Source organism: Falco biarmicus, chromosome 6 (assembly GCF_023638135.1).
Source record: "Falco biarmicus isolate bFalBia1 chromosome 6, bFalBia1.pri, whole genome shotgun sequence".
NCBI classification, from domain to species: domain Eukaryota; kingdom Metazoa; phylum Chordata; class Aves; order Falconiformes; family Falconidae; genus Falco; species Falco biarmicus.
In genome coordinates, this window is record NC_079293.1 from 18377360 (window position 1) to 18403898 (window position 26539).

General features: G+C 41.1%; 1 protein-coding gene across 1 annotated transcript in view; it reads right to left on the minus strand.

Moving 5' to 3' along the window:
- Window positions 1-25387, minus strand: part of HCRTR2 (hypocretin receptor 2) — a 34834-nt gene extending 9447 nt beyond the window's left edge. The window contains exons 1-4 of the mRNA XM_056344207.1: window positions 24900-25387; window positions 9785-9963; window positions 8054-8297; window positions 690-805 (exon numbers count right to left, since the gene is read on the minus strand). Of these exons, the coding sequence (XP_056200182.1) occupies window positions 690-805; window positions 8054-8297; window positions 9785-9963; window positions 24900-25128 (768 nt within the window). The 5' untranslated portion in view covers window positions 25129-25387. The remainder of the gene's footprint in view (window positions 1-689; window positions 806-8053; window positions 8298-9784; window positions 9964-24899) is intronic.
- Window positions 25388-26539: the final 1152 nt, after the last annotated feature.

Sequence of the window (26539 nt, forward strand, 5' to 3'; positions counted from 1 at the left end):
ATAATTTTTGCCACTTCAATTCAAACATTCTTTGTGTTCTTGCTTGCTTGGGGTTTTTTGTTTAGTATTTTCCCCCCTGTATTTTTAACTTGAAGCTTGAAAAAAACAGATATTCACATGTGAAATCATGCCAATTATTTGTCAGTAATTCACATAAAATGTTACTGGCAACAGCCAGCTTCACATCAGGCAATTTCAGTCTCACAGTTCTGATAGCTGGACATTCTAATCTAACTTCTGTTCAGATTGGACCTGCTATGAACCTGAGACTTCATAGAATGAAACATAAAAATAAAATATTTAACAGACTATTTACAAAAGTAGAAGGTCAATCCCCACTTTTGACTGCTACAGGAGATCTTAGTGGTATAAGGTCACCTAAGGTATTTTGGTAAGCATTTCAGATACAATGGGAGGGATCTTTCCTCTGCCTATAATCAATCTTTCTGTTGCCTTTTGCCCTCTCCCCCTCCAAACCCTTCGCAGACATGAGGCAGAAGGGGTTCACATTCAGCCTGACTGCCTTCATTTTTTAATGAATCTCAGTGCCTACCCAAGGTCACTGTGAGCCAACAGTGTCTCTGAACCTGGTAACAGTGCTGAATGGGCAAACAGAGAAGAAGGTTGTACATGGGAGTCTGCACATAAACACGACAGAAAGCAAGCAGAGCTGGTGTTAAGTGACTTACCTGGCGACACCACAGCTTTCGAAATATTTGCAAATAGGCCAACACCATAAGACACAGTGGTGCCATGTATGTTACCAGAAAAAAGCACGTGTGATATATTTTGGGGTATACCTCAGCTGGAAAGATAATTCAAATAAGAAAAGAGCATTTAAATATACATACATCAAAATCACTTTAAGCTAAATTATTTATAAAGGTATGCATGTTTTTCAAACATAATAGGTTATAATGGAAGATATCTCCAATAATATTATGGTCAGAATTGTTTTTTTAATAACTTCAATATAAATTCTGTATCTATTATAAACATGCTTTTATCTCGAGCATCTCCTCTATCACAGTATTGCTTTCATATCACATTATTACTTTAGGTATGAAGTCTTAAGAATTTTTGCTTTTTATGAAATCAGTGAAAGATAGAAAATTCCATTACCTAACAATAGCTGACTAATTATCTAACCTAGGCCATCTTTGTTGTATTTAACAGGTTGTGTAACTGTCTTCAGTTTTAATTCTGCAAAGATTACCATGTATCCCTGAGTAAACTGCAGTCTCTCACCTATAAACAGGATGTAGACTACAGCACACAGGATGCTGATGGACAGAGAGACAGACCTTTCTTAAATCACTTTTTGCTGGCAGAATAAACATGATAAGACTCAGTGATTTATTATTATGATTACATTTTTTAAAATAGAATTAATTTGGTCAAGTGCTCTAAACTTAGGAAATTTCCAAAATTATTTTTGACTCAGCTTTAACAATAATGACTTTGCTACTACTGTATCCTAGTTTCCTGTGTATCTCTTTTCAAAAGACAACTTATGAATGTTATTTGCTTAGAGACAAACATCTTACAAGTGTTGTGAGTGTATAGTGTTTTAAGAATGTTACCTCATAAGCTTCATTATTAGATTTTAGCAGAAAGCGCAGTGGGTTCCTGAAAAACTTGCTTTCACTTTTGTTACATCAAATTTAGTTTGATATTACCAATATGTTTGTATTAATGACAACATTTATGGATGACCTCAGAAAAGGAATTCACATTAAGGAGAGTGACAATACATAGCAGAGGAGAAACTGTGCACCCCATGAGCAGTTCTACTGCATGGTAAACCTAAGTATTGCATTTTGGCTTGAGTAAAGAAGAAATGTTTATGATAATTTCCAGAATTTCGAATGTTTCAGGATGGTAAGATCTGAAACTGAAACTGCATTGACTGTAGTTCTAATTAAAAAAAAAAAAAAAAAAAAAAAAAAAGGCAAAAGGATTTGCATGAGATCAAAACATTGGTAAGTCAAACCTATTTTCTGCCTCAAAGTGACTAAGATTGTGGACCTTATCAAACAAGAAGTCCCTTTGCACACCAGGAGAATCCCTGAGAGTTTGATGAGACAAGGACATACAAAGACTTGGACCATAACTCTCTTAGCAGGGAAGAGTACACCATCTCATCAGCTTCAGGCTCACCCTCGAACCCACTCTCAAGTCATATCATGCTCAGTGTTGGGCCTGATAGTGTCATCTGGTTCACCAGCTAGAAAAACTTCAGTACCAGGGAAAGAGAAACTTCTTATAGCAAAATCCAGCCCATGTTTGTTGCTAGCGAAGGTAACAGAGACATTGTCATTGACATTTGACAGCTCTGATGGATCAAGGTTCAAAAAAAATCAGATAAGCAGCATTTGGCTCCTTACTTGCTCTAACATCCTGTAGCAAAACCAGCTTACCAACTCTTAACTAGCAGCCGCAGCTACTAGATCCTGTCAATGCCCCTGGGGGAGGCAGACCATTTGGAGCAGGTCTTTTATAATTTATAACCTGGGTTTGTGTATTGACTGATGATCTCAAACTTGGTTTTGCATTCCAGAAAATGCACCCTCACAGCAGTCCTGTCAAACACAGGAATAATAACATGCATGCTTCATAGGTGGAGAAATTAGGGAGAAACTGGAGTAACGTGACTTACTGGGATCACAGGAGGTCAGAGCTGAAACTACATTCTTTCTGCTCAGAAGGAGGTGCCACCTGCCCCATCAACACTTTGCAGGCAACCAGGCCCCTTTCAGGTAGAAGGACGGTACATATTTAAAAGGCCATCTGGAGTTTATGGCTTCCAAATTAGCATTCCAAGTAAAGTGAAACATTAAATGAGCCTAGCTATCTACAAAGAACTGATGGACCAAGTTGGAGGAAGATCCTAACACTTGTCTTTGAAGTTTAGCCACCTGGAAAGTGCCAGCTGCTAAACATCAAAGGAAACCTACCCTTCCTCCACCCAGGGCAAAGCCCTTTGTAGAACGTTTCCCTAAGAAGCATGACTCTGTTTAGCTTCTCAAGCCAAAAAAAAGCTTTAAAGTTGTTTGACAATCACAGCAGCAAGAAGGAGGAAGGGCTGGTTTGGGATACCATTCATTTATCAAGTGAGTTCCAGGCTCCTTGAATGAGAAAATCAGTCAGTCTATGGTCCTGATGATATATCACCTGCCTGGCTGGGACTGCTGGACCTCTTACTGCCAAGCAGAAGAGGAGAAAAGTGTCTTTGCCTTCAATGGTCACATAATGGACTTCAGAATAGGCAGAGATCGTTCTTAGCTAGAGTAACAATCCCCTTAAGAAGAAATTAATGATTCTCACATCACTGGCAGCTATTTTACAGAAAAGAGAGAAGGGATGAAAAGCAAGCAGGTGGTCATGGGGATTGGACTGGAGTGAGACCCATGTTCCTACTCAGCACCAGTCATACCGTATGATAACTCACCTGATAGAGGATCACTATGCTAAAACAAGCCCCCTTCTGTCTGCTGCAGGGCTATTTTAAATTTTTCTAAAGCTTCCTTCTCAGCATTGTTTTCCAGTCCTGGACAGTTGTTCAATGAAGCAAGGAGGTAGAAGACTGAAACTCCAGCTTCTGGATTTTTGCCAGAATTTTACTACATTTGTGTAAATACATATATACATACATGTATACATATACATATACATACAAACTGAAAACAACCCAGACTCAAAAGGTTTTGATATATCTAGCAAATGAAAAATTCCCTTAAGCCATAGGTGCATAATGAAACTGGTACTTTTGACAGCTTCCCTAAGAATAGGGAGAAACAACAAGACTATCAAGTTTGTTGAGCCTTAGTAGAGAGTTCCCAGGTTGTCTAGTCTCAGGAAGATACCTGTGAGGTTTTGGAGTTACTAACATGAAGCAGCAATGCAGATATGAGAGTATACTTTAGAATAAAGCTTAATAAATAGGGATGTTAGGAAGTGGATGCCCATAGCAGAGAAAATTTGACCACACAACACAGTCCTTTCCAAACTATGTTCCTGTGTCAGAGTATTTATAGTTATCCAATACTAAAATTACATTTTCAAAGCTGATATATTATGCTTATCAATTTATGATAGCATCAAGCATAACTTTAGTATTAGCAATATTATTACTTCTTTCTGCATTAAAAAGTCCCACAAGTTTTTCCATAAATTCTGGACACTTGGATAAACAGGATGTATAAACCTTCCTGTAATAATGCAATTTCCAGCTATTTGTTTCCCATAATTAAGACAATATGGTTTTGTATTATTTTATGAGTAGTCTAAGAGGAAATGGAACACAAACTCTTCCCTTTGTTTCCATTCAACCATGCAGTTTTGGGAAAGGATTATCTCCATATTCTTTTTATCATTTCCAAAGGGGTTGGCTAATGCACTTTGGCTAACACTCGTTCTGCAAACAGCTCTAAGAAAATGCATTTAGCTTACTTGGACACATGGTGAACTCATTTTAATATATGTTTCTTTTATTTTGGCACTTTATCATCAAATTCAGCTCATAGCAATTACAGACTATTATGGAACTGTGGCCAACACTGGCTCCTTAAGTGAGTCTGCACAGGTCACATGTTGGAGCCTTCTGCATTCCCAAATAAAATATTGTTATTAGACAGTACTCGAAATGAAAAACCCTCGGCCTAGAGTTGGCAATGAATTTTATATTCAAGAATGCCAGAAGCAATTAAAAAGAAATTGAGCTCCATTTGCAGTCATTGGCAGCTCTCCAGCAGCATGCTTGAAATCTTACTAGTAAGGGTGGCCACTATTTGTTCACCATTAAGGACCCCAAGTGTCACAGTGCTGATCAGACCTTCCTTACAGACACTTGCCAGACGTGTATGGTTTTCAGCAGCTGGACCTAAGTCTGGGTAGGGTACAGTGCTGTCTCCTGCTTTGGCATCTCTGACATTTTCCTGGACATGGCTTACCATCAGTCCTCCATTGCACCTCATGTTTCAGTGACCCTGAGTTCCCAAAATTACAACAGACTTCCAAAACACTTTGGAAAGTATCATTTAGCACCCCCTTTTTGCAGTCCCAACCTTAACAATTCACAGTTTAACATCCTTGGGATCTACAGTGTACACGATGCTGTGCAAAGAATTCATTAGATATACCCTAATCTTAGACAGCATAAATTATATACAGTTCTAAACAAAAGAGCAAACACCCAAATATAAACCCTTTCCTCTAAACTGACTCTCCTATAGGATTCACTCTTGGTCTCTTGAGAGTGTGCAATATCTACATCTCCACTTTCTCTTTGCAAATACAGTTTTCATAGGATAATGAATTTCTTTCTCCTTCAACTTCCTCGTCGTTAGTTTTCTTTGACTAGTTTTCAATATTCCCCTAGTCAAAAAAGGGAAAACAAAATCCAACAAAAATGCAACTACTTTCTTTGAGAACATTAGCTCTTTACTCCTTCTGGCCTCAAGGCTCACCAGTCTTTTCAAACTGTTGCCCTGTTATCTGTGTCCTTTTGTTCTTCTTTTGGGGGCCTTTGTGATTTCAGTAGAAAAACTGCGTTTTCTATGCTTTGGCCCAACTCGATGTCCTTAAACACTTTCAATTGAATGGAAACTGTAGCTAATGACATTCTGTTCTCCATAGTCTGAAAGGGTTGTTAAGATGTAACTCTTTCCCTCTCTATTATATTTTATCCTCATTGATAATATATGGTTAATTCTACATTTGCAAAGTAATTCCATGATTTGAGCAATCTACTTGTAACTTAACACAAAGAAAGGTTCTTCTGTCAAGTTGCTATGATAAGCTATTATTAAAAAGTGGAGAGGATTATTTTTTATGGATAGCTGAAAGGCACCAGCAGAATAACTAGCAATGATGGTGCATTATCATTACAAGAATAATTCATTAAAAAGGCAGTAGGATAAAAATAGGATTGTTATCTTTCAGTGAAATGAAAAGCATCCCATTTCAGAAAACTAACGTATTTTTAAAACTAACGTATTTTTAATGTAAAATTATTTTCATTTAATGCTCAATATAAATTAAAATAATAATAATAATTTTGGAGTGTTTGCACCTCATTTCTGAAGCCACACACAAAAAGAACTAAATCTATGAGCAAGTACTTGCCTTTGTTATAACCCTTTCTACTTCTCCAAACATGCAAGCAAAGGCTCACAGCATAACCTGAAGATCAATAGATTTCATTTTGGACAAATACACTTCATCAGAGTAGAGTCTTGCAAACATGTGGGAGTTTTTTTTCTTTTGTATAATGGGTGCTTCAGCTCAGACATATCTGTGGGCTGCAACTCCTTCAGTGCAGCACTGAACAACAGGCATTCTTTAAAATAGTTCCAAGGCTACTACAGACACAGTAGTTTGAAAGCAACACTTTCCTGTCAAGAATCAAAAAGTGACCAATGCAGATCTGTAAATTTTGAGATGGCATTCCCCGATGAAATGCTCTCCCAACTCCCTAATTAATAAACTACACCATTTTCATTTCCTAGATTGATGAAAAGAATCTTTGCTGCAGATCTAACCTTGAAGTGACAAAGGCGTGGATAATTAGTTCTGCAGCCAAAATGAGTGGACACAAATTGTACTTGGAGTGTATGCTGTGAAAGAAAAGTCACATAAATACTGCAGCATCCAGCAGCAGACGAGGATACAAAATTGTTCACAGATGAAGAAAGAACACTAGAAGTAAAGAGCAGATGTGTCCTCTCCAATGAAACAGCAAGGACAATAGTCATAGCTTAACAGAGGCTTCCTCTAACTTACAGACTTTGAGTGCAGCTGTGTCTGCAATGAATGCCAGCTAGCTAATAGCCACCTCTGTCCCCTTGCCTTGTCCCAGAGGACTAACAGGCATGAAGGAGCAAAAGAACAGGGAATGTGATAGCCAATGTCTTCTCATTAATCCCTGCGGAGGCCATTAGCAGAGGAGGAACTTCCAAAACAGCACATGGAAGAGCCCTCAGCAGTTCAAGCTGCTTAAGCTAATTTATCACACTAATTAAGTACAGGTGTTCAGTTGTATTTTATCTTAATTGTTTACAGAACTGGAATCTTCTTCTACAGAGACAGCTCTCAGAGAGAATCTGATTGGGTTTTAGTCTAACTCGAGGCTATTAAATAGGCACCTTTTAGTTATGTGTTTTGGCAAACTTGGCTCTATTTTCCTGTGTGTGAATATCGGTATTACCGATGGTCATTATATCCAGTGTCAGAGTCACAGCATGTAACTCACACGCTCTGTTAGCACTGGAGTTATGCCAAGGCCCACCGGAGTGGAGCCCTAACCATTCAGGTGGGTGGCTAACACCACTTGCTGTGAACAGAGACAAAAGAGAAGTAGTTACTCCCTGGCAACCCTTATGACTTCTTACAGCTGAATTCAAATACAGAACAAGGTAGATTCAAAGTTAATCTGGAAAGGCAGAATTACACTTCTTGGAAAGAATAATTTGTAACTGATTACGTTTACAAAGTTACTTAAATGATCTTGTCCATGACAAATTCCAAACTGTAGACTAACTCACTACCCCATATTGATGACATCTCTGTAAATTCTGAAATGACATTCAATTTGCATTGAAGTCGCAGGAGGTATCTGTAAAGACTAATCAAATATCAGCAACTAGCAAAAGCAATATATCAGGTAAACAGAAATTCTGTTCTTGTGTAGTTATTTCTTAAGGCTAAATACTTAAGTCTTCGTAAACCTGCAATGTCCATTGATCACAGACTTAAATAAGCATAAGTATTTAAGGGGTGGGAACATTTTTGCCCTCCGGGAAACATTAACACGGTCAAGACACAAGCCAGCCTCATTTATTTAAACTTGGTTTCAAATGTACTTTAAGGCTTAGCAATAGAAAAGAAAATAGGATTTCACAGTATTTGAAAAATGGTAGTTCTAAGAAAGCTTATATAATTAGGAACATTTTGTGATATGTTTATATAACTTGACTGCATATTGATATGTCCCAATATTTTTATTACTTTACAGCAGTACAAATTTAGTCTTTATGGTCAATGACACACTCACCTCCCCAATGCTCATCACACACTGTGAACAAGGTGGTTTTATTGGCTAATCCTGGGAACGCACTGCTGCACTCCATAACAATAGCCTGAGGAATCATTATGATGCAGGACACAATCCAGATAATTATAATGCTGTTCCTTGCTCGTTTGGCCGTGCTTTTAAACATCAAAGGGTGACAAATTGCATACCATCGATCCAAAGCAATGCAGCTGAGTGTTAGTACAGACACAGAGACTGAAACTGTCTAAAGAAAAGGAAATATTATGTAAATGTAAATGTCATTTTTTCAGAGCTTTAAAAATTATTTATTGTAAATTTTTCCCAGAGTTCTAAAAATTATTTATATTTTCAACATAGTTAGGTCTTTATCTGCAATTATTAAATAGAATTTGTTCCCAGAAAAAGTCTTCTTTTAAAATCACTTCATACAGAATTACAACCGATATCCTTATCTCCTGTAGTCCCAGTAGAAACAGGACAATTCACAGTTTAGGGTGCTACCCAAACTGAGTAGGTGTGGCAGGGTCAGATTCTGAAAGAGCAAATTTATGCAACTTAGAATTTGCACAAATTTATCTGAAAAAGTACTTTGAAAACATTAGACAACTAATTAGATCTTTTTTTTTCTCTGTAGAACAATTATATTTGTTTGTTTTCAATGTTGTATTTGGACACCAGTACCATCATTTTGCCTTTTCAGTTTTCGCAGGAACAATGGAAATTTGAGGTCTCATAAAAAAACCAAAAAAACTAACAACGATTATATTAAGGCAGATTAAGTCATTTTACCTTCCATTCAGTATAGGAAATAGCCTATCACTTTGGTTTTACTCTTTCCTTCTGTATACTAGGTGATCATTTCAGTTACTCTTCAGATTTTCTTCCACCAGAACAGAGGCTTTGAAAAAAAAATTCTGATTTGGATTGTATTGAGTAGGGGACATACGTGCTGCAGAACTGTTGCCTTTGACAATGTGGCTCTTCAGCCCTACAGGTATCTGCTGGAAATATAAACTGTGCTGAAGGCACAGAGCTGATCACCTGCATACATTCAGAGTTCTGCTTAATTCTTTTGATTTATAATGACTGAAAGGCCAAGCAGTTGTCATTCTAGTATGCCCAGCCAGTTCATCCAACCAGGTGTTCTTGGAAAAGGTATTTCTCAATCATTCTGATGCAAATGTTCTCATAATTAAGTCCACTGGTAAATGAGTGGTGGCAATTATTGCTTAAGGCAGGCAATCTGATTGGTTCCCAGTGAACCTGGGTACTTTGATTATTACTAAAGAACACACAGTATGTCACTAAACACATATGAAAGCCCAGACTCTCTTCAGAAGCTTGGATTCTCTGTCCTGGACACTTGTGTAGCTGCTTAGGCTCACATGCACCTAGAGAATAAATGACTGCAACTCTATTTACAGACATTTTTATTGCTTTAAGTCCCTTCTGAATTATTAAGAAAGATCACAAAAAGTGAAGAGCATCAGACAAATGTTCCAGAAAGTGTATTGCCCAAGTCTAACAAGCACATGGATCAAGAACAATGTTTATTAAGCATAAACATTTTCACAAGTGGAATAGTCCTTTAATCGTCAGCATGTGCCCTGAAATATCTATTTCAGTAGCTGGGATAGACTTCTGTAAGATTAGCACTATTAGGAAGATACTATTGTTCTTTCTCTTTTTCATAACATGGGTAATGTGTACACAAACACAGTAAAATAATACCTGTAAGTAGGGAATCACTTTGCAGAGGGGCTGCCCAAAGAACCATGTTTCTGTGATGTCCACTACTAAAGTTGCTGGAAGACAAGTAATTGTGACCAGAATGTCAGCCAGAGAAAGATTCACTATGAAATAGTTGGTAACTGTCCGCATGTGATGATTCTTCCACACTGCAATGCAAACTGAATTTGGAAAGACAAGTTACTGAAATGGAAATGACTTAGGAAATGCTTCAACAGGAAAACACACAGCTTTGCAGAATTAAGGAAATGCTCATGTCCTCTGTTTAGCACAGAATATTTGAATATGTAGTTCAGTGTATGAACCATGTGTTTTCTTTTAGAGTGGGAACAAGAGGGTACGTGTAGAGAGAATCTTAGTACACAAAGAATAGTTCTCCATAGACCATAGCATGGGAAATAATCTGATATGTAAAGCAGCTTACTCTCCTGATAGTTTACCTTCACTAACTATTCACATAACTTTCTTCATGTCTAGTTTAATCCATTGGCTCTAGTCTATGGCAATACACATCTACATTTGTAAAAGGTTACCTTTTTTGTATGATAGCATCATGCTTATTTCAAATTGCTACCACACGTGTTCTTGTAAACCGTACCAAGACAACATCATTTTATAAAATATTTTGCTGTGCATAAAGTATCTATTGCATCTGCAGAGATTCTGTAACAGTTGTCTGGGTAACTGTGGTTTGAAGTAAGTAAATAAAAGTAATATTTGCAGTATTAAGTGCTACGCGTTTTAAAGGTAGTATATTTTTAATGGTGATTACTGTGATCAAAAGCAGGATTTAGCAGACGCTTTACAAGATCAGCCTTTAAAGTTTGTTTTGTATCTTTTCATTTCCCTCTTTCAATTTGAAAGGCTTTTAGAAATGAGGCAAATCAGTCCTTTAAGATGGTTGCACTAAATTTATAAGCTAATACATTAAAAATGCCAAAATTGAGTCTGAGAAACTAGCCTAAAAATAAGGGGTTTACTAACTTTGGAAGTAAAACCCTGAGAGATTGTAGCAATAAATAGCTTTTGAATGTTTTAGATTCAGCCACCAAAAGCTCTTTAAAAACTGATGCACAAAATTTTCCAGAAACACCACCATACTTTTTGTAAGAAAACAGTACAAATCACTGTACATCAAAGGTTCTTCTCCTGTAAACAATAACTCATCCATCATGCAAATCTGGATGAGGAATCAAAGTCTCCTTAATCTGTCAGGATATAGCACTATACTTAATTTAGATACATTAAACAGATCACAGAATGCTGAAGAATAGAGTTAGAAAGGTCCTCAAGAGGTTGTCCAAATCTAAAATGGAATCAGCTAGAGTTAAGCCATTCTGTTATTAAACTAGTGAAAGCAGCTGGAAAAAAAACACACAGACTTTAAGGCACATAAGCTCTTGAGATCAGATGCTTCTTTAGATCGTAAGAAGGATGGTGTGCTGAAAGCTTGTGCCCATCTTCCAGCTGCATCAGTCGATCTAATAAAATATATTACTTCATTCCACAATTCTTGTCTCGTTTAAGTCTTTAGACCAACACAACCGCAGAAAGACTACCACTAAGCCATCACTGGCAAGTTTACATTCTAAAATCTGTTACATTTGAAGATATCATGCCTCTCTTAAATGTGCTGCAGTTTAACTCTCTTCCCTGTTAAAAAAAGAAAAATCTTCTAATGTCTAATCTACTTCTCTTTTGCTGCTATTTATATCACTGTTTTTCCTGCACACACACAGGAATGAAGAGTTTTTTTCCGTGCAGCAATGTTTCACATATGTAAAGATTGGTGTTACACCTTTCCTCAGTTTTCTTTTCAGACTGTACAACTTCAGAACTCTTTTATCTTTTACTCCCAGTCATTTGTAGAACCTCTGCAACCATCCCTGTTGCTGTTCTCAGGACACTCTTCAGGCTGGATTGCGTCTTTGTGGTCAGAATGCTGTGACCAAAATCAGCGGGATACTCATACAAGACCTTACTAGAGCTTTAGCATAAGCTGAAATTATAGCACTTCTTCATGACGGCTATGTTTAGACATTTAGGGGTAATCTAGGCCAGGACGTAATTAAGAAAGAGGGAAAGGCTAGGTGGCCTTCAGTTCCTCTAAGAGGAGGTGATTTTATCAACTACCTTTTTAGAATATAGGCTGCCAAGTTTCATCTATAACCCCTGCTGTGCCACAACAGATGCTCTTCATAACTTTTAATGTGTTGCAGATATGGTTCCAGATTCTATACCTCATATAAATTTAATATTTGTTATATATCCATCATGCTTTTCTAAATGCAAGTTAAAACCCCTCTGCAAAACTCTTTGCTGTTCCTGTACTGGTTTTGGAGGAAATCTCCCACAGTATCCATTTCTTCTATTGTTTTCTTCCTGAATATAGAATTTCAAGTTCTCTTAGCTGTGGCTGCAGATATCTGAAAGGCAAGGCTTATAAATCAAAAGCTTAAAGGAAACATCATATTAATTGTATTTTCTTCCCATTTGGATGATTTAAGTTACCTAATAAGGTAATTATTTCTATAGAATTGCATGATAATTACAACGCAACTATCCAGAGCTTTATTACTCTCACTTGGTGCATGGGATTACTACAGTTAAAACTCTGACAACGCAGAGGCAGCACTTAACAGGGAAAATAACACACTGGCGCCCCTCTGGTGTGTTGTTCACAGTTGGAAATGCAATGCTGGGGAAAAAAAACCTGTAAACACCATTTTGCTTTCAATAATTGTAATACTTGACACTAAAAATTTGAAGATTTTGCCATTTACTTATGGTTTGTTCTTTGTCTTGAGTGCAATTCATATTCAAAGTATGGTCCTGTCTTATACTTAGGCTAAAGCTGATATTAAGTGGGAATGTTTTTCTGTACTTTTATCAATAGGCAAAGTTACATAAAATGCTGTTTTAAAAGTTCAGGGTTTATCTACTTTGTTATCATGCTATGGTTTCAACAGTCCCACATTCTACACGATTTGGACAACTGCATTGTTTTCAGCCAAGGATATCAGTGCCTAAAGGTGCAAGGTTTAAGTAGATATGTACGCTCTTTGACAAGGACTATTCTTATTCCTGTGCTGACCTGTCCGGGGAAACATAAATATTATTTCTGGTAAAACAAATCCATTAAGTTAACAAATGTGAGGTCAATCTCATTGGCAGCAAACTGTATCAGAAATGAATTCATAGCATTTTGCATGTTGTGTTCAAAGCTTTCTATAAGTATGAGCAAATGAAACCTCATGATACCCCAGAGAGCTAAGAAAGTATTATCATTTCCATCTTTGACACAAAGAAAGTGAAGTGCAGAACAGAAGTTGCTAAAGGCCACACAGTAAATCAGACACAGAATAAGAAACTTGGACTCCTAATTCCCAGCTCTACACTAAGGCTTCCAGATCACACTGGCTTAACACAGATGGAATTTAGATGAACTCTGGTACCTCTATTCCTTAGAGAAATGTAAAAGACTATGCCCCTTGCTACTCAGAGAGTAACAATATGCAGGAAAACCAAGGTACAGAAAGTAGCTTTAAATTCCTTTGAATTCTAATCTATGGGGCAAGAGGCACCTGAAAGGTGGAAAAAATAATAATTTACAAGCATAGATAGGCAAGATAATTTGTTACTTTAAATTTCTCTGTTTATGCTTATGTGTTTTGCCTTTTGACCTCATCTGTTCCTTGCAGCATAGCCCATTTTCCCTTCTTTGTAAGGCACACAGCACAAGGGCATCTTAATTAGCACATACTATCATAATCAAGTATCCCAGAAACTTATTCCATAAATGTATACAAAAAACAAGTTTGTGTAAAAAAGCTTTTCAAGAGAAAGTATTTTGAAAAGCAGTCAGCTTTCTCCCCTGCTCATTGCCCTCTGCTGGGTGCAGTGGTGTTTTCAGTCTGCACAAGCATTGGTAATGTTTTCTTCCAGTGCAACGCTAAACTGAGCTGTGAGAATTTGCTTCAAGTTATTTGAATAGGGCAGAATGGTATAAATGACAGGAAGTTAGTTCAATGTATTCTTTTCAGACTCGATTTCTTTCTGATTCTACTACAGTACGAGGTTATTCAGTAGTCTTAGACAATAGCTTAATTGATATACCAGTGATCTAGCAGATCGAGAAAGACGCTCTAGCCTCTGTTCAAAAATTATTGTCTTACAGGCATGCAAAATAGTTTGACTATGCCACTGAATATATTATAACTAGTTAAGTCTCACAACGCAAGAATTTTGTATACTTTCCACTCTTTCTCCTTGCGAATACATTTTCACCTCCGGCAGTTCTATAGAGAAGTGGAGGCACTCAACTCCCGTATAAACCCTAAAGAAACATCCTAGAGAAAGGAAGCTACATGGAGTAGGAAATGCCATCTGCCTACCCAGAGCAAAAGAGCAGAGCTGTGGCTTTCCACTCAGCTTGGAAAAGAGAAGAAAGAATGAGAAAGGTAGTAAAGATTCCTAACTGGGAGTGTGTTTTACCAAAAAATCATAAAATAGATAATGCCAGCATCAGCCTTCCTAAAAAACCTGCGAGACAACACAGAGTTAACAGGATACCAGTTTAGTAAGGGCACAATGTAGTGCACCAAACTGGGTTCTTCAGACCTCCATCGAAAATCTATGAAATAGCAAAAATAACTCTGAATAAAACCTGTTTAACATTATATGCAAATCTTTAATGCAAATTTTGATGTTCCCAGCTATAAATGAGAATGAGGAAGAAAGTGGAGAAAATGGTATTAACAAAGGCATTGAAGAAAAGAGAATCAAAATTAAACAAAACAAAAAAAAAAAGGTGGGACAGAAATGTAACCCAAGATGTGCTCTTACTGTGCAGTTTTCCTGGCTGCCAGAACTCTACTGGAGCCCAATTACCTGCCCAGTGTATTTTATTATTTTCCCTATTTTTGCTTTTATTTTATAAAACCACTCAAAGTTACAGTTAATAATTGCAAATGAAAACATGCAGGCCCGCTTTCACAAAAAGCAGCTATTTTTCTAACGGTTATTGAGTAATCCGACTCTCACAACTCCTTCATCTCACCCCTGGTGCTTGCATTTTCTTCCGCCAGAATCGAGAAGAGCTTCAAGCAAAACGATAGTTGTTCCAAGCTCTGCCACACAGCGTCAGTGGAGGCTCGGAAACCAGCTTGAATTGCCAGGCTGACTGCTCGGGAAAACTCCCGGAGACTTTCCCCAAGCCAGGACAGGTCTGCGATTATGAAGCCTGTTTCAGAGCCCATCCTCCAAAAGTTCACCATCTCCCACCCCCAAAAAAGTCCCCCAGGCAACCCTCAGCAAGGAATAAACGTAACAAACCCAAATCAAAGGTAAGATTTAAGACAGGTGCTTACTAAAGGCTATCAAGAAAGCTTCATATACCTCATTATATTCCTGAAGACAAACCCCCCCTTCTTTTATAGGACAATATAGCGAGTTTGGTGCTTTTCATGTACAAATATAATCCCTGTTGGTTTAGTGTCCTGAGGCATTTTAATTAGAGGCTGTAATGGCGTTTATTCAATTAGCATAGCTCATTGTATCTCAAGCTGAATGGGAAAACAATACAAAGGCTCCAGCTGGTACAAAATGCAGCTGGCTGCCTCCTGGAAGATTTATGCTGTCTTGAGCATATTAAACATTGTGCTGCAGTCCTTCTGCTGGAGGGCTGCTGGTTCAGCTGGCAATTTGTTTTCTATATGTCAACCCTAAATCATTTCCCTAACACTCCAGAAGTCTTGTCAATCTCGTATTCAATGGGTCATCTTCTAGTGTAACTTCTTGGCCAAAACTGAAACATCATTTCCATAACCAGCAATACCTGAGATTTATTTATATAAATGAATGACTCTACCTCTTATCTCATTTCTGGTGAACAATAAATCCCAGGTGGATGTAAACAAAGAATTATCATTTTTCATACTAAACTTCAATGATTTTATTTTGCTTTGGTATCACACTTGATGGACTAAAATATCATAATATGTCCAACCAGCAGTCATTTGGAAGAGATGTAGTGACTATAAGCACTGGTCATCAACATTTCCAAACGCATGAGGCAGAAAGGTTCTAAAGAGCTCTCTACTCCTTTGCAATATCTTACAATCAGTGATAAAAAGAGGTGTTAAACAGATTTGAGTTACAGATTACTTATTCTCTACCTCCTACCCCCACAAAAAAAATTGTTTCCACCTGGCAATTAATTGGTTCTCCATATGACATTTTCCCCCCTTGTTCTTTTGTGGTGATGACATTACCTACTGCAAATGAAGGTCTGGGTGGTGGGGTGGTGAGATACACAACCCTGTTGAAAGAAAGGCTGAGTAGATAGGCTACCAAATGGGATCCTGGAGAGCTAGACTCCCTGTGGAAAGACTGAATCAATGCATACTGTTGGAAGGAAAAATGCTGTCATTGAAACTACTTTCATTATGAACGATTCCCAATTGAGGATTCTTCTGCTTTAACTTAGGAGTTTAAAAATTCAGTGCCTAAGAGTAAGCTTATTTGTTTTAGGAAGGCTTTCCATAAGTCTTTCAATAACTTTATTGATGATCTTGATTAAGGCATGAGAAGCACTTTAACTAAATTGCAGAGGAAATTTAATTAGGGTTTTTTGAATCCAGCAGCGACAACAAAAGGTCTAAAACAAAGTGATCCCTTCTGTCAATAGGAAGATGGTATCTGCTTCCTAGGCTGTCCATCTCTTACTATTAAGCTGTAGACCTACCTGTTACTTCATTTTTTACAAACTAATCTTATCTGAAAAAAAAATGGAGTTCAACGTAAGACCAGGTTTATGTTGAAAAAGTAATAGAAAGAATGACAGAAAGAAAAGACACTTTTAATACAATGCTTATTATAAAGAAAATACTGAAAAAAATCCTGCAGCTGGTAACAATGCCCAGCAGATAAGAATTGTCCTTGAATAGCGATGCAACAGCTGCAAAGATGGACAATATTCTGCACTGCACACACAAACAAATTACATAGCCTGCCAGTGAGGTGATAAGCTCCTCATCAACAGGACACAGTAGGCATGTCAACAGATTTGAAGAAAATCACAGAAGCATGACAAAAGGAGCAGGTAGTTAGGTCATGCTCCCTATGTAGCACACATAAAAAAGTATGTATGTGTAGGTTCACTTTTTTCTAGTAAAACTCTAGGAAAAATACTGAAACTGTAAGAAATACAGCTGAATGATATTGAGCATATGAAATCTTAAAGTATTTTGTTGAATATCCAGATTCATTGAAATGTCCTAATGGAGAACTGTCTCTCATAAATGACAATGAGAGTCTACATAAAAAAAAACCCAGATAGCAACTAGTTTGCTTTCAGCAATGTATTTTCTGTTATGTTTTCTAGCTACCAAGTGCTGTATTGTACTCAGGCTTTTAAAAGGACATATGAGATGGGGGTTGGGGGTTATTCATGTTCTCCAGCCCACTTCTACATTTTATGTACTGCCTTATTATTATGGCACTACAGAAGAATACAAGAACTAAATTCTGCTTGCTGGAAGCTTATTTCTACAAATCACAACGGGAATAATAGCACAACCATCCAATTGGCATAAGATTAATTTACTAACTCTGTCACATGATGTAATCTTAGGCAATTAAGAATCTAACGGCAATAGGAGTTACTACCAGATGATCAGCTATGCTTTAAAAACAGACTGCCCAAAATGCCTGGTGTGGTCAGCTCTGGAGGAAGTAAAAGGTAGCATCACACAGTTTTCTTGAGGTAACTGTACTGACTAACACAGACAGATTTGTTTTAAATTGTCCCACCACAGACACACACACAAATCATTACAGGTATTAACTGGCAACCCCGGTTATCTCTGCAGAGCTGGCCATACTGAATGACCAGGTATTTCATAATCATGTTCAATATCCTTATTTTTTCTATAAAAAACCCTACAAAATCCTTACACACACGTCATGTTAGAGATGGAAGGACCATAAATACAGATGTCACACTGCACATGACACTACAGTAAAGATTTCACACTTCACTAGGACTCCATTTAAACCTGTGTGACTCATTAAAATCAAAGTGTGTTTCACAGCTGAAAAGCTGTGCAACTTTGAAACAATATGCTTCAAAAAGCATCTGTCAGTCAGTGTAAAATGAAGGTACATTAGGAAAAATCTTTCCATGTCCATGTCTGTTTCTAATGTAGATGTAAGAATGCCTTTTCTTTAGGCTATATAAAGAAAATACAATTTACTATGCTAGTGAGATGCTATAGCAAATATCTTGCATAGCATACAACTTCTGAATCCATATAATGAATCTACATTGCCGATATAAAATTCCCCAAATTTGGCTAAAATCCTTGCAGTCTTACTGTGCTGAGAATCAGGAGACAGAGCACAGTTCTGTTAGGGCTGAGTGTGCCCCCAGGCTCTGCAGCTTCTGTCCCCTGCCCAGGGTCTAGCTGCTGGCACTGGAGGCCAGCTCTGGTATGGGGCAGCATGTAAGCTGGAATCAGGCTGCTGGGAATAGAGCTTTTGGAGAAAGATGAGAGACACCTCTTTTTGGGGTCACCTCTGCCTGGGAGCTGCATTTAAGCTCAGGCTCTCACACTTAGCTCAAGCAAAGGCCAAGCTGCAAGTATGCATATGCCTTGCTGATACTGATTGTAATCCTCACTCACTGACTTGATTTTCTGACTTAATCTCAGACCTGCTTCACCGCTATGGACTTGTCTGGCAATTGCTGGGAGGTGACTGAACCCTGGTAAACATCACCAGACCTACCATGCTCTCAGGGACTGTGGGACTGTGTTGGTGAGTACAATGCCTTGTCAATCTTGCTGCTGCCCTCAGCTCCTGGCTCTCCTTCCCCTGGGGAACAGTCCATTCTAGCTCTTCTCTGACAAATTCCACTTGTGAGACGTATAGTAAGCAAATCAGCTGCTAATGTCAAAAAGAAAAAAAAAAAAAAAAAGGTTTCACTTAACATGCAACACAGATAATAAACAACACTTTAGAAACAAAGAAGCATTCTAAAACCTTCCAATTTTTGGAAAGATAGTGAATTAAAGCAAGAAGTGACAACAGCTTTCATTTTATTTGGTAATACCCCAAAGACTGTCTGAAGAGTACTTCGCTGACCTAAGGGAAAGAAGTGTTAGTCTCTGCTCAGCTATTGGTGGACAGGGCTTTATTGTTTTTAGTGGTCTTGGAGTTGTGCAGCTGCTGAATAGCTCTGCTGAGTTACTTTCCTTCTTCCATAGATAGATGATTCTTTCCAAATACTACTCATGATGCAAAATTAATACTAGGCAGTATATCCTGCCACCATCAAGGATGCACCTGTTTTGGGTCTAAATAGCAGAGCTGGTCTTCAGAACTATCAGTCTAACAGCTTTGATAATGTATAAAATTAAATGGGATAACTTCTTTAAAAGTTTCACGTTTAGGAGTACATCTTGAAAGTAAAATGAAACAAAACCAAAACCAGCAACAGTAAAGTTTGCTATTTGCTCCTAGATAATATATCAAATACATACTGGTGTGCTTTCCCTTGCCCCCCACCCCCACCCCATAACATTCTGCATTGCAAGGGAATTCTGACTAACTGATGACAGTACTTCTGCAGGAGCTGCCTAATAGTCAGCCTTTAAGTCAAAGTTTATGATAGATCAGATGAGAGATATTTTATCAGCAGTGCTATCAACAGAAGAAAGGAAGAAAACTGGATGGCAGAGGAGTCCTAAATTCTTAGTTTCCAAAATGCACATGTAGTATCAGAAGTAGGAAAAATAACACAATCACAACTAGTTACAAATTAAACAAGAGTATGAGACTCCATATGGAAAGGAATATATTTTTTCTCTTTCAATAATGGGTTTTGACCCCTCAGACCAAGCACTTTTCCACTTGTTCAGATTCCAGTCCTCCTCCTTTACCATCAAATGAGCTCACAGCAGAACTATTATCCTTTGGAATGATGTTAGAATACAAGTAGCCAAACTGCTGATTATTTTACTCTGACTGAAAAAAATACTAGCCAAGGATGCTCTTTTTTGTTCAACTATAAGGGCAGCCTCCAGGCAGATGCAACTGTCCTTTCTTTTAGAAGAACTCAAATGGAAGTCAACAGAATTTGTATTAGCATTCATGACATCAAACTTCTTTTGCAGCTCACCTTCTGTCTTGGGCATTGCCCTTTTTCAGATTTGGGTTCAACAGGACCACACGATTTACACTGGGCAGAATTGCTTTTTGACATAAGGAATGGTAAAGGAAAGTAGAGCTGTCCCCTCTCTGGACTCTCTGGTCAGAAAGCATATAAAGTGGAACTAGTTACACATCTGGAGATAAGAATGTAGAAAGAAGAGGGTATAATTTCAAATCAGCTTCAGTTTTAATGCTTTTCTGCTTTCTATGTCTCTCACAAGGATGTGCGTGACTCTTGCCAGTAATCTCCATATTATGGAAGCACTAATGTACTTCAGTTGATACTTGATTTCTTATATAAATCGAGCTCATACATTCTATATCTTAGGTAGATGAAATTCATAAATATTGTTTAATTTCCTATGTGGTATCTTTTTAAAAATGATAAAGCCACTCTTGTTATTATTCATCCAACAGATAATGGTGGTTCTCATGCTGATATTACAACATTAAAGCCCTTTCAGTGCCAGATTCCCCAAGTAATCTGGATATAAATGTGATTCAATGAAACATGCCTCATCTATGGCAATCAGATAGGATTCATGATGATGATGGCATGATTTAAGAGAATACATGACTCCTCATCCGATTCTACCAACACATGCATCTACGGCTAGACCTCAGTATTCACCAGACACCTTAAAAATGATAATAAAGCAGCATTTGAGACAGTTGCCTATTGATAGGCATTCACCAGAACTCTGGAGTTAGAACTATACACAAACCTTTTATTTTCCAGCCCTAAAAAAATGAAACTACAACAAGTAAAAATCAAATGATGCTGTTGAGCTCTATGAGTCAGGCTTTGAACTCTTTGAGGAAAGGACCACAGTTAGGTTTTGTACAGATCTCAGCATGACAAGCAGTTACTATAAAATAGAGAATAAACAGAAGAGCTATCCTGAAAGGAGTAACTCTGTATCAATTAAATTTGGTTTCATTCTGAGTTGGAAAGAAAAGCAAGTGTCACCAAGTTGCATGAGTAAAGAAAGTTTCTAAAATATCTCACTGATGTCCTGCATGGTTTCTTAGCCTTGGAAGCCAGCAGTGCTGAGGACTTTCAAGCTGGGTGCTGGCAGGTTGTGTGTTCTAAGTATCTCAGCTCCTGCCAGCTCTGGGGAGGGATGCCAAGAGGCCCAGGAGCCCAGCGGTGGGACAGCAGAAGCCTGCTTGTTCTGCCTTCAGTCTTTGATCCAACCAAATGATCTCTGCTGTACATTTTGATTTTGATGAACACGTTTCCTGAAGGAAACCATTTCATTAGGAAAGTTCTGACCCATGCAAATGAATAACTTAAATGAGGACTATTCCCATTCTTTACCTGTATAAATAGAGTTAAATGTATGTAGTTGTACATTACTTATTAATCCCTTGTGGTCTTATTGCTGCAACTGATTACTGTGGAATGATGAAGTCAGTAACCAGATACCTCTGTACATCCTAAAAATATCTTTCCTTCTTTATCTAGTTTTCTATTTTCAATCAATGTTCTCAATGCAAAGTTTTCAGATAAAGTCAAACACAGTCAACATACATTCTCCATTAAGAAGCCCTGTTTTGCACTAGGTGTGCAAAGTTGCAAGAGTTTCGTTGCTCTGCAGGGGTAAAGAAATCTTGTGGTGCAAAACAGAGAGTCCTTACACTCAGCACCTATTCTGCTTCTAGTGATAAATAGCAACTTGAATGCAGAACAAAACCTGACAAAGCATACTGATGTTATCACCCAGATTTCAGATTCTCTGATTGTTCATGTAAATATGTCCTAAAAATGTCTTAAACCCTGTTTCTTCTCAGTGACTTGCACTGGCATCTCTAGTGACCAGCTAATGTGGGCACACATGAGAGTCATTGACATGGAGCACTCAAATGCAATAATGAAACTTCCATTCAAATGCAGAGGCTTGCTAATGGTTTTCATTTTGACTGGTTTGTGCAGCAGCTCGGACAGTGTGTGTCAACTCTGCTAATTAAACTGAAAGCTAAATAGCAATGCAGACCTTGTTATGTGCTACTATAAGTAGAATTCCTGCTGTGCAGCTCACTCAAGAGCCCAGTAGATGTCAATCAAATTCAAGCTTCTGATTCTACCCTTGGTTGTTAATTAACTGTCAGAATGCTTCAGTCTATTACTAATATCTGAGGGATGTGCTGTGCCTTCCACTTGTACAGATGTTATTGCTGGGACACAATGAGTCTCTTAATCCCATGTGAATGCACAAATCAAAAGAAGAGGTAGAAATATAATTTTCAGTACCATATAGGGAAGGGAAGGGTCTTTCCTGATTACTTAATTACTATTTGAATAGGACATGGAAAAAATAGAACAAAAGCATTGACTTCACATGCCACATGAGGCCAGCAGCACTCGTCAAACGTAAGCAGAGGAACACACTCCATCATTAAGGATGGTACCATAAAGCACTATTACCCACTAAACTCTCTTTAGAATCACTTCTGCTCTGCTTCGAGAAGGTGCATGACTAAATCCCAGATTAACCTTGAATATACATTTTTCAAGCAGGAGAAATCAGCTTCTCAGAGACTTCAACCTGTGCACTGTTCTGTATCAGATTTTCACTTGCAGTCAAGGTTTCACAAAAATGTCTTTGGAAAGAGCATTAGACCACATCCATTTCTCTCCTCAAAATCATGTGAGCCTGCATCAGTGCAGTATGAGCTTTCCTGCATAAAGATGAGACAGTGTTCAGCTAACGAGCACCTGTACCTGGCAGATCCCACGAACAATTTGCCCTTACACAGAAGCATCAGATCTGGGTGAGGTCCTTGTAATGCACAAAGACAGTTTAAAAAGCAAACTGCTTGAGCAGAAGCAGCCCAATAAAAGGAAAGGTGGGTGGACAGCAAAATGCCAGCTTCCATCCCAAGCAAAAAGATAACGTACACAAATGCCAGGGAGGAACAGCTCCACATCAGCACTGATACAAGCTCTATTTGCAAGTGCACAGAGGGGAAAGCTTTTCTCGTCCTGGCTTCTGGGGGGAGGGGGGGGGGGGAAAGTGTAAACAGGGTGACAGTTCCTATAGCTGAAGATTTGACCTTGAATCTTTAAAAGCGAGAGGACAGCTTTTTTATTGAACGGGTGGAGGCAAATACAGGTAGCTTTCCTAAAACAGTCTTCGCTCAAAATCAGAACGAAGGACAGTTTTCTTCCTAAAGTACAGCCTCTTTGCCCGAGCTCCCATTATCTTTACACTGCCTGTCAACCTGGCTGCTCAACCGAGCAAACATGCTCAGGCTTCTGAATAGCTCTAACATAATCTCTTTGGCTGAAAATTCACTGGTTTCGCCAACATGCATACTGGATGTTTACAGGCAGTTAGCGCACCATTCCAGAAAAAAAAAAAAAAATAAAAAAAATAGTATCACCAGTCCGTTGAAAGAAAAAAAAAAATAAAAAAAACCTTGCAAAATTTTGCCTTTGGCTGCAGTCTTATTTGCATCTTGCCTCGGGGAGGCTGGAGAGCTTGCACATGACAGCACTGACGCGCATAAGCGCTTCTGAAAAACATGAATGAAAGACCCGTATGGCGGGGCCGGGCGCGCTGCCGCGCTGCGCCGTTCATGAAAACGCCACTGATGGGAATGAATGCAAATGGCCGTGGCTCCAGCCGAGGGGGTTCTCGCGGCGCAAGCGGCTGCCGGCGGTCACACCGCCTTCGTGCTCATTCATAAACGCACAACTGACGAGGACCAGCGCCTGCTCCGCTCACCTGGCCGCCGGCGAACGCGAAGGGCACGGCCGAGGGAGGGAGCAGGGGCCGCCGCGGGCGCGGTCCCCGTGGACACGCGTATGCGGCCACCCCGCAGCCAGCGGCCGGGCCGGGCCGGGCCGCCGCGCTCCGCTCCCCGGCGCCTCCTCCCACCGCGGGGAGGCGATCCCCGGGACGCGGGGCCGCGCTCGGCGGGGGGCGAAGGGGAGCGGCTCCCCTCGGGAGGGAGAGAGGCAGGGCGGGCCGGGGCGGGGCGGGCTCCCGGCGGCCAGACCCCGCTCGTCGCTCCCGCACACCGCCCCCGCCTGCTGCAGTAACCGCTCCAGCACACCGCCGCCCCTGCCCTCGGCCCTTCGCCGCGCGAGGGTCGCCCGCCGCCGCTCCCGCCAGGCAGCCCCACCCCCGCCCGCCGCCTCTTTCACGGATGAATGGGAGCGGGGCGGGGGCGGGCTCCCGGGCGCCGCCTCCCCTCTCTCCCTCAATGGGAGCCGGCAGGGCGCCGCCCCAGCCCCGGCCCCGGCCCCGGCCCCGGCCCCGCGCGCCTCGCCAGCGCGGCCGTTACGCCGCCGAGGCGCGAGCTGCGCACCGCGCGCCTGCCCCGCGCCGCCGGCTGCTGCGGGGAGCGGCCGCCGGTGCCCCGCGCGGGGAGGGCGCCGTCCCGCGTCCGTTACCCCGCGCCCCGCCCGCGCCCCCATCTCCGTCCCTCGGGAAGGGCCGCGCGGTTGCTGCTCCCAGCGCGGCGCCGGGCTCCACCGGGCGGGCTGGGGCTGCGAGAGCGGGCAGCAGCCCCCCGGGCGGGCTGGGAGGCGGAGGCGCCGGCGGGGCGCGTTCAGCACCCCGGCCTGGCGGACAGGGACGGGAGCCGCCGGCAGAGCCCGGCCCCCCGCCGCCGGCCGCCGCCGGTGCGCTCCGCCGGCCCCGCTCCGCCGGCCCGACCCAGCGGCGAGCGCCCGCCGCCGCAGCCCCTCGCCAGCGCAGGGGGAGCGGTACCCAACGGCCCCTCCCGCGCCCCGCGCGGTATTAACTGTCCCCCGCGGCTAGGGACACCCACCGTTCCAGCGGGAGAAGCGAAACCCACCCCCCGTTTGCAGCCGCCATCCGTGCAAACCCCACCTCGGCAAGGGGGAACGGGAAGTTTGGGGGGCGCGACTCACCCAGGACGTTCCCGATGAGCGCCACGATGAAGACGACGATGTAGCCGGCGATCAGCGCCCATTCGTACTCCTTGGGATGCAAATACTCCTTCCAGAGGTACCGCAGGAACTCTTCGTCGTCGTAGTCGGAGGAAGGGGTTAAAAGAGCCTCCCGCGTTTCGTTTAGCTCCGTCCCGGTCGTCCAGTTCCTGCACGGAGGGGAACCATCCTCGGGTTGAATCCCGGACATCGCTGGTGGTTGGTCCGGGGGCTGGGAAAAAAAACCACCCAACAGCCAGACCCTCTCAGAGCATCCGAGCTTTCTCCCGCCCGTCCATCGAGGCTTGTGGCTGCCAGCGCGAAAAGCGGGGTGTGGGGAGAAAAATGACGCGGGAACTTACGGGAGCCAATGCGGGAACAGGCTGGGGCTCCGCGTCGTCCCCAACCCGCCCTGAGCAGCCTTTTTCCCCTGGCCGGCCGGGAAAAAAGCTGGCCAGGGTGGGTTGCGTGCCTCGGATGCCGGGCTGCACCTGCCCTCGCTGGAAAAGTCACGTCCGCTTCGGATCCATACCCCCTCCCTCCCCCCGCCCCGATCTCCAGCCCCGTGCTTCTCCCCCAGTCCTGCTCCCAGCTAGCCCACCCCTCTTCCGAATCCGGTTCCCTTCAGTTTCCCACCCTCTCTCGCACAGACACTTCTCTTTAGACCTTTCTACGTTAGATACCACATATATTAAAGGTATTTGTAGATTAAAGGCAGCGGAAGGCTGCTGTGGAACGAAGCACCGGGTGGAAGGAGCCATGAAAAAACAGAGGCTAACGAGGCTGTCTCCTTTCCGTGCCCCTTTGAAAGCTGGGCTGGGTATGGGGCTAAAACAGAGGGAATAACCCCTAAGACCGCTGAACAGGCAAGCATGGGATTTCACCGGATTTGAAGATCGTGAAAAGCTCATCGTCAGCTTGAGTCTAGGGTGCAAACTGCCTGCAGTGAGGTGGGTTCAAACGTCCAGTTTGGGATCTCAGCACAGCAGCTGCCCCTTAGCTATTCTGAATCGAGCTGAGCTGGCAGAAAGCAACTCAAGAGAGCCCAGAAGTGCTTGTTAAACAGTGTGATAGGATTCCTGGCTTCCGGTCATTGCTTCTTGAATTATTGTCATACTTTGTTCAGTGTACAGCTCCCAAAAGAGAAGGGGTGAGTCTGGACTTGTCCTGCCCTGACTGAAAAAAAACCCACCCCTTATTCAGGTTATCTGTTCATTTCCTAGCTGAATAATTTATCGAGTCTGATATAAGCACCACTTCCATTCTGAAATGGCACACCTCACTCAGTTAAGCATTTCAGTGCAAGGTCTGCACCTCCATAGGAATGGAGTAACTATTACTGTGGGACTCTACTTTCAACAAGTATTATAGAGAGGCAGATATTTATTAAAACTGTAGTAGTGCTTAACTCTAAACAGTACTTTAGGTTCCTGATTTGTTTGTTATTGGTGTGCACCCTTCTCTACTGCCTTCAAAGTCCAATACAGCATACCCACACCTGGCATGCCTGCACTTATTCCTCTAGACATGCTCTCTTTGCTTTAGTTCCTTGCAAATTAAAGAAAAAATCCCTTTCCTATTCCACAGGCTAAATACATTAGAGTGAGATACACTTGGACATC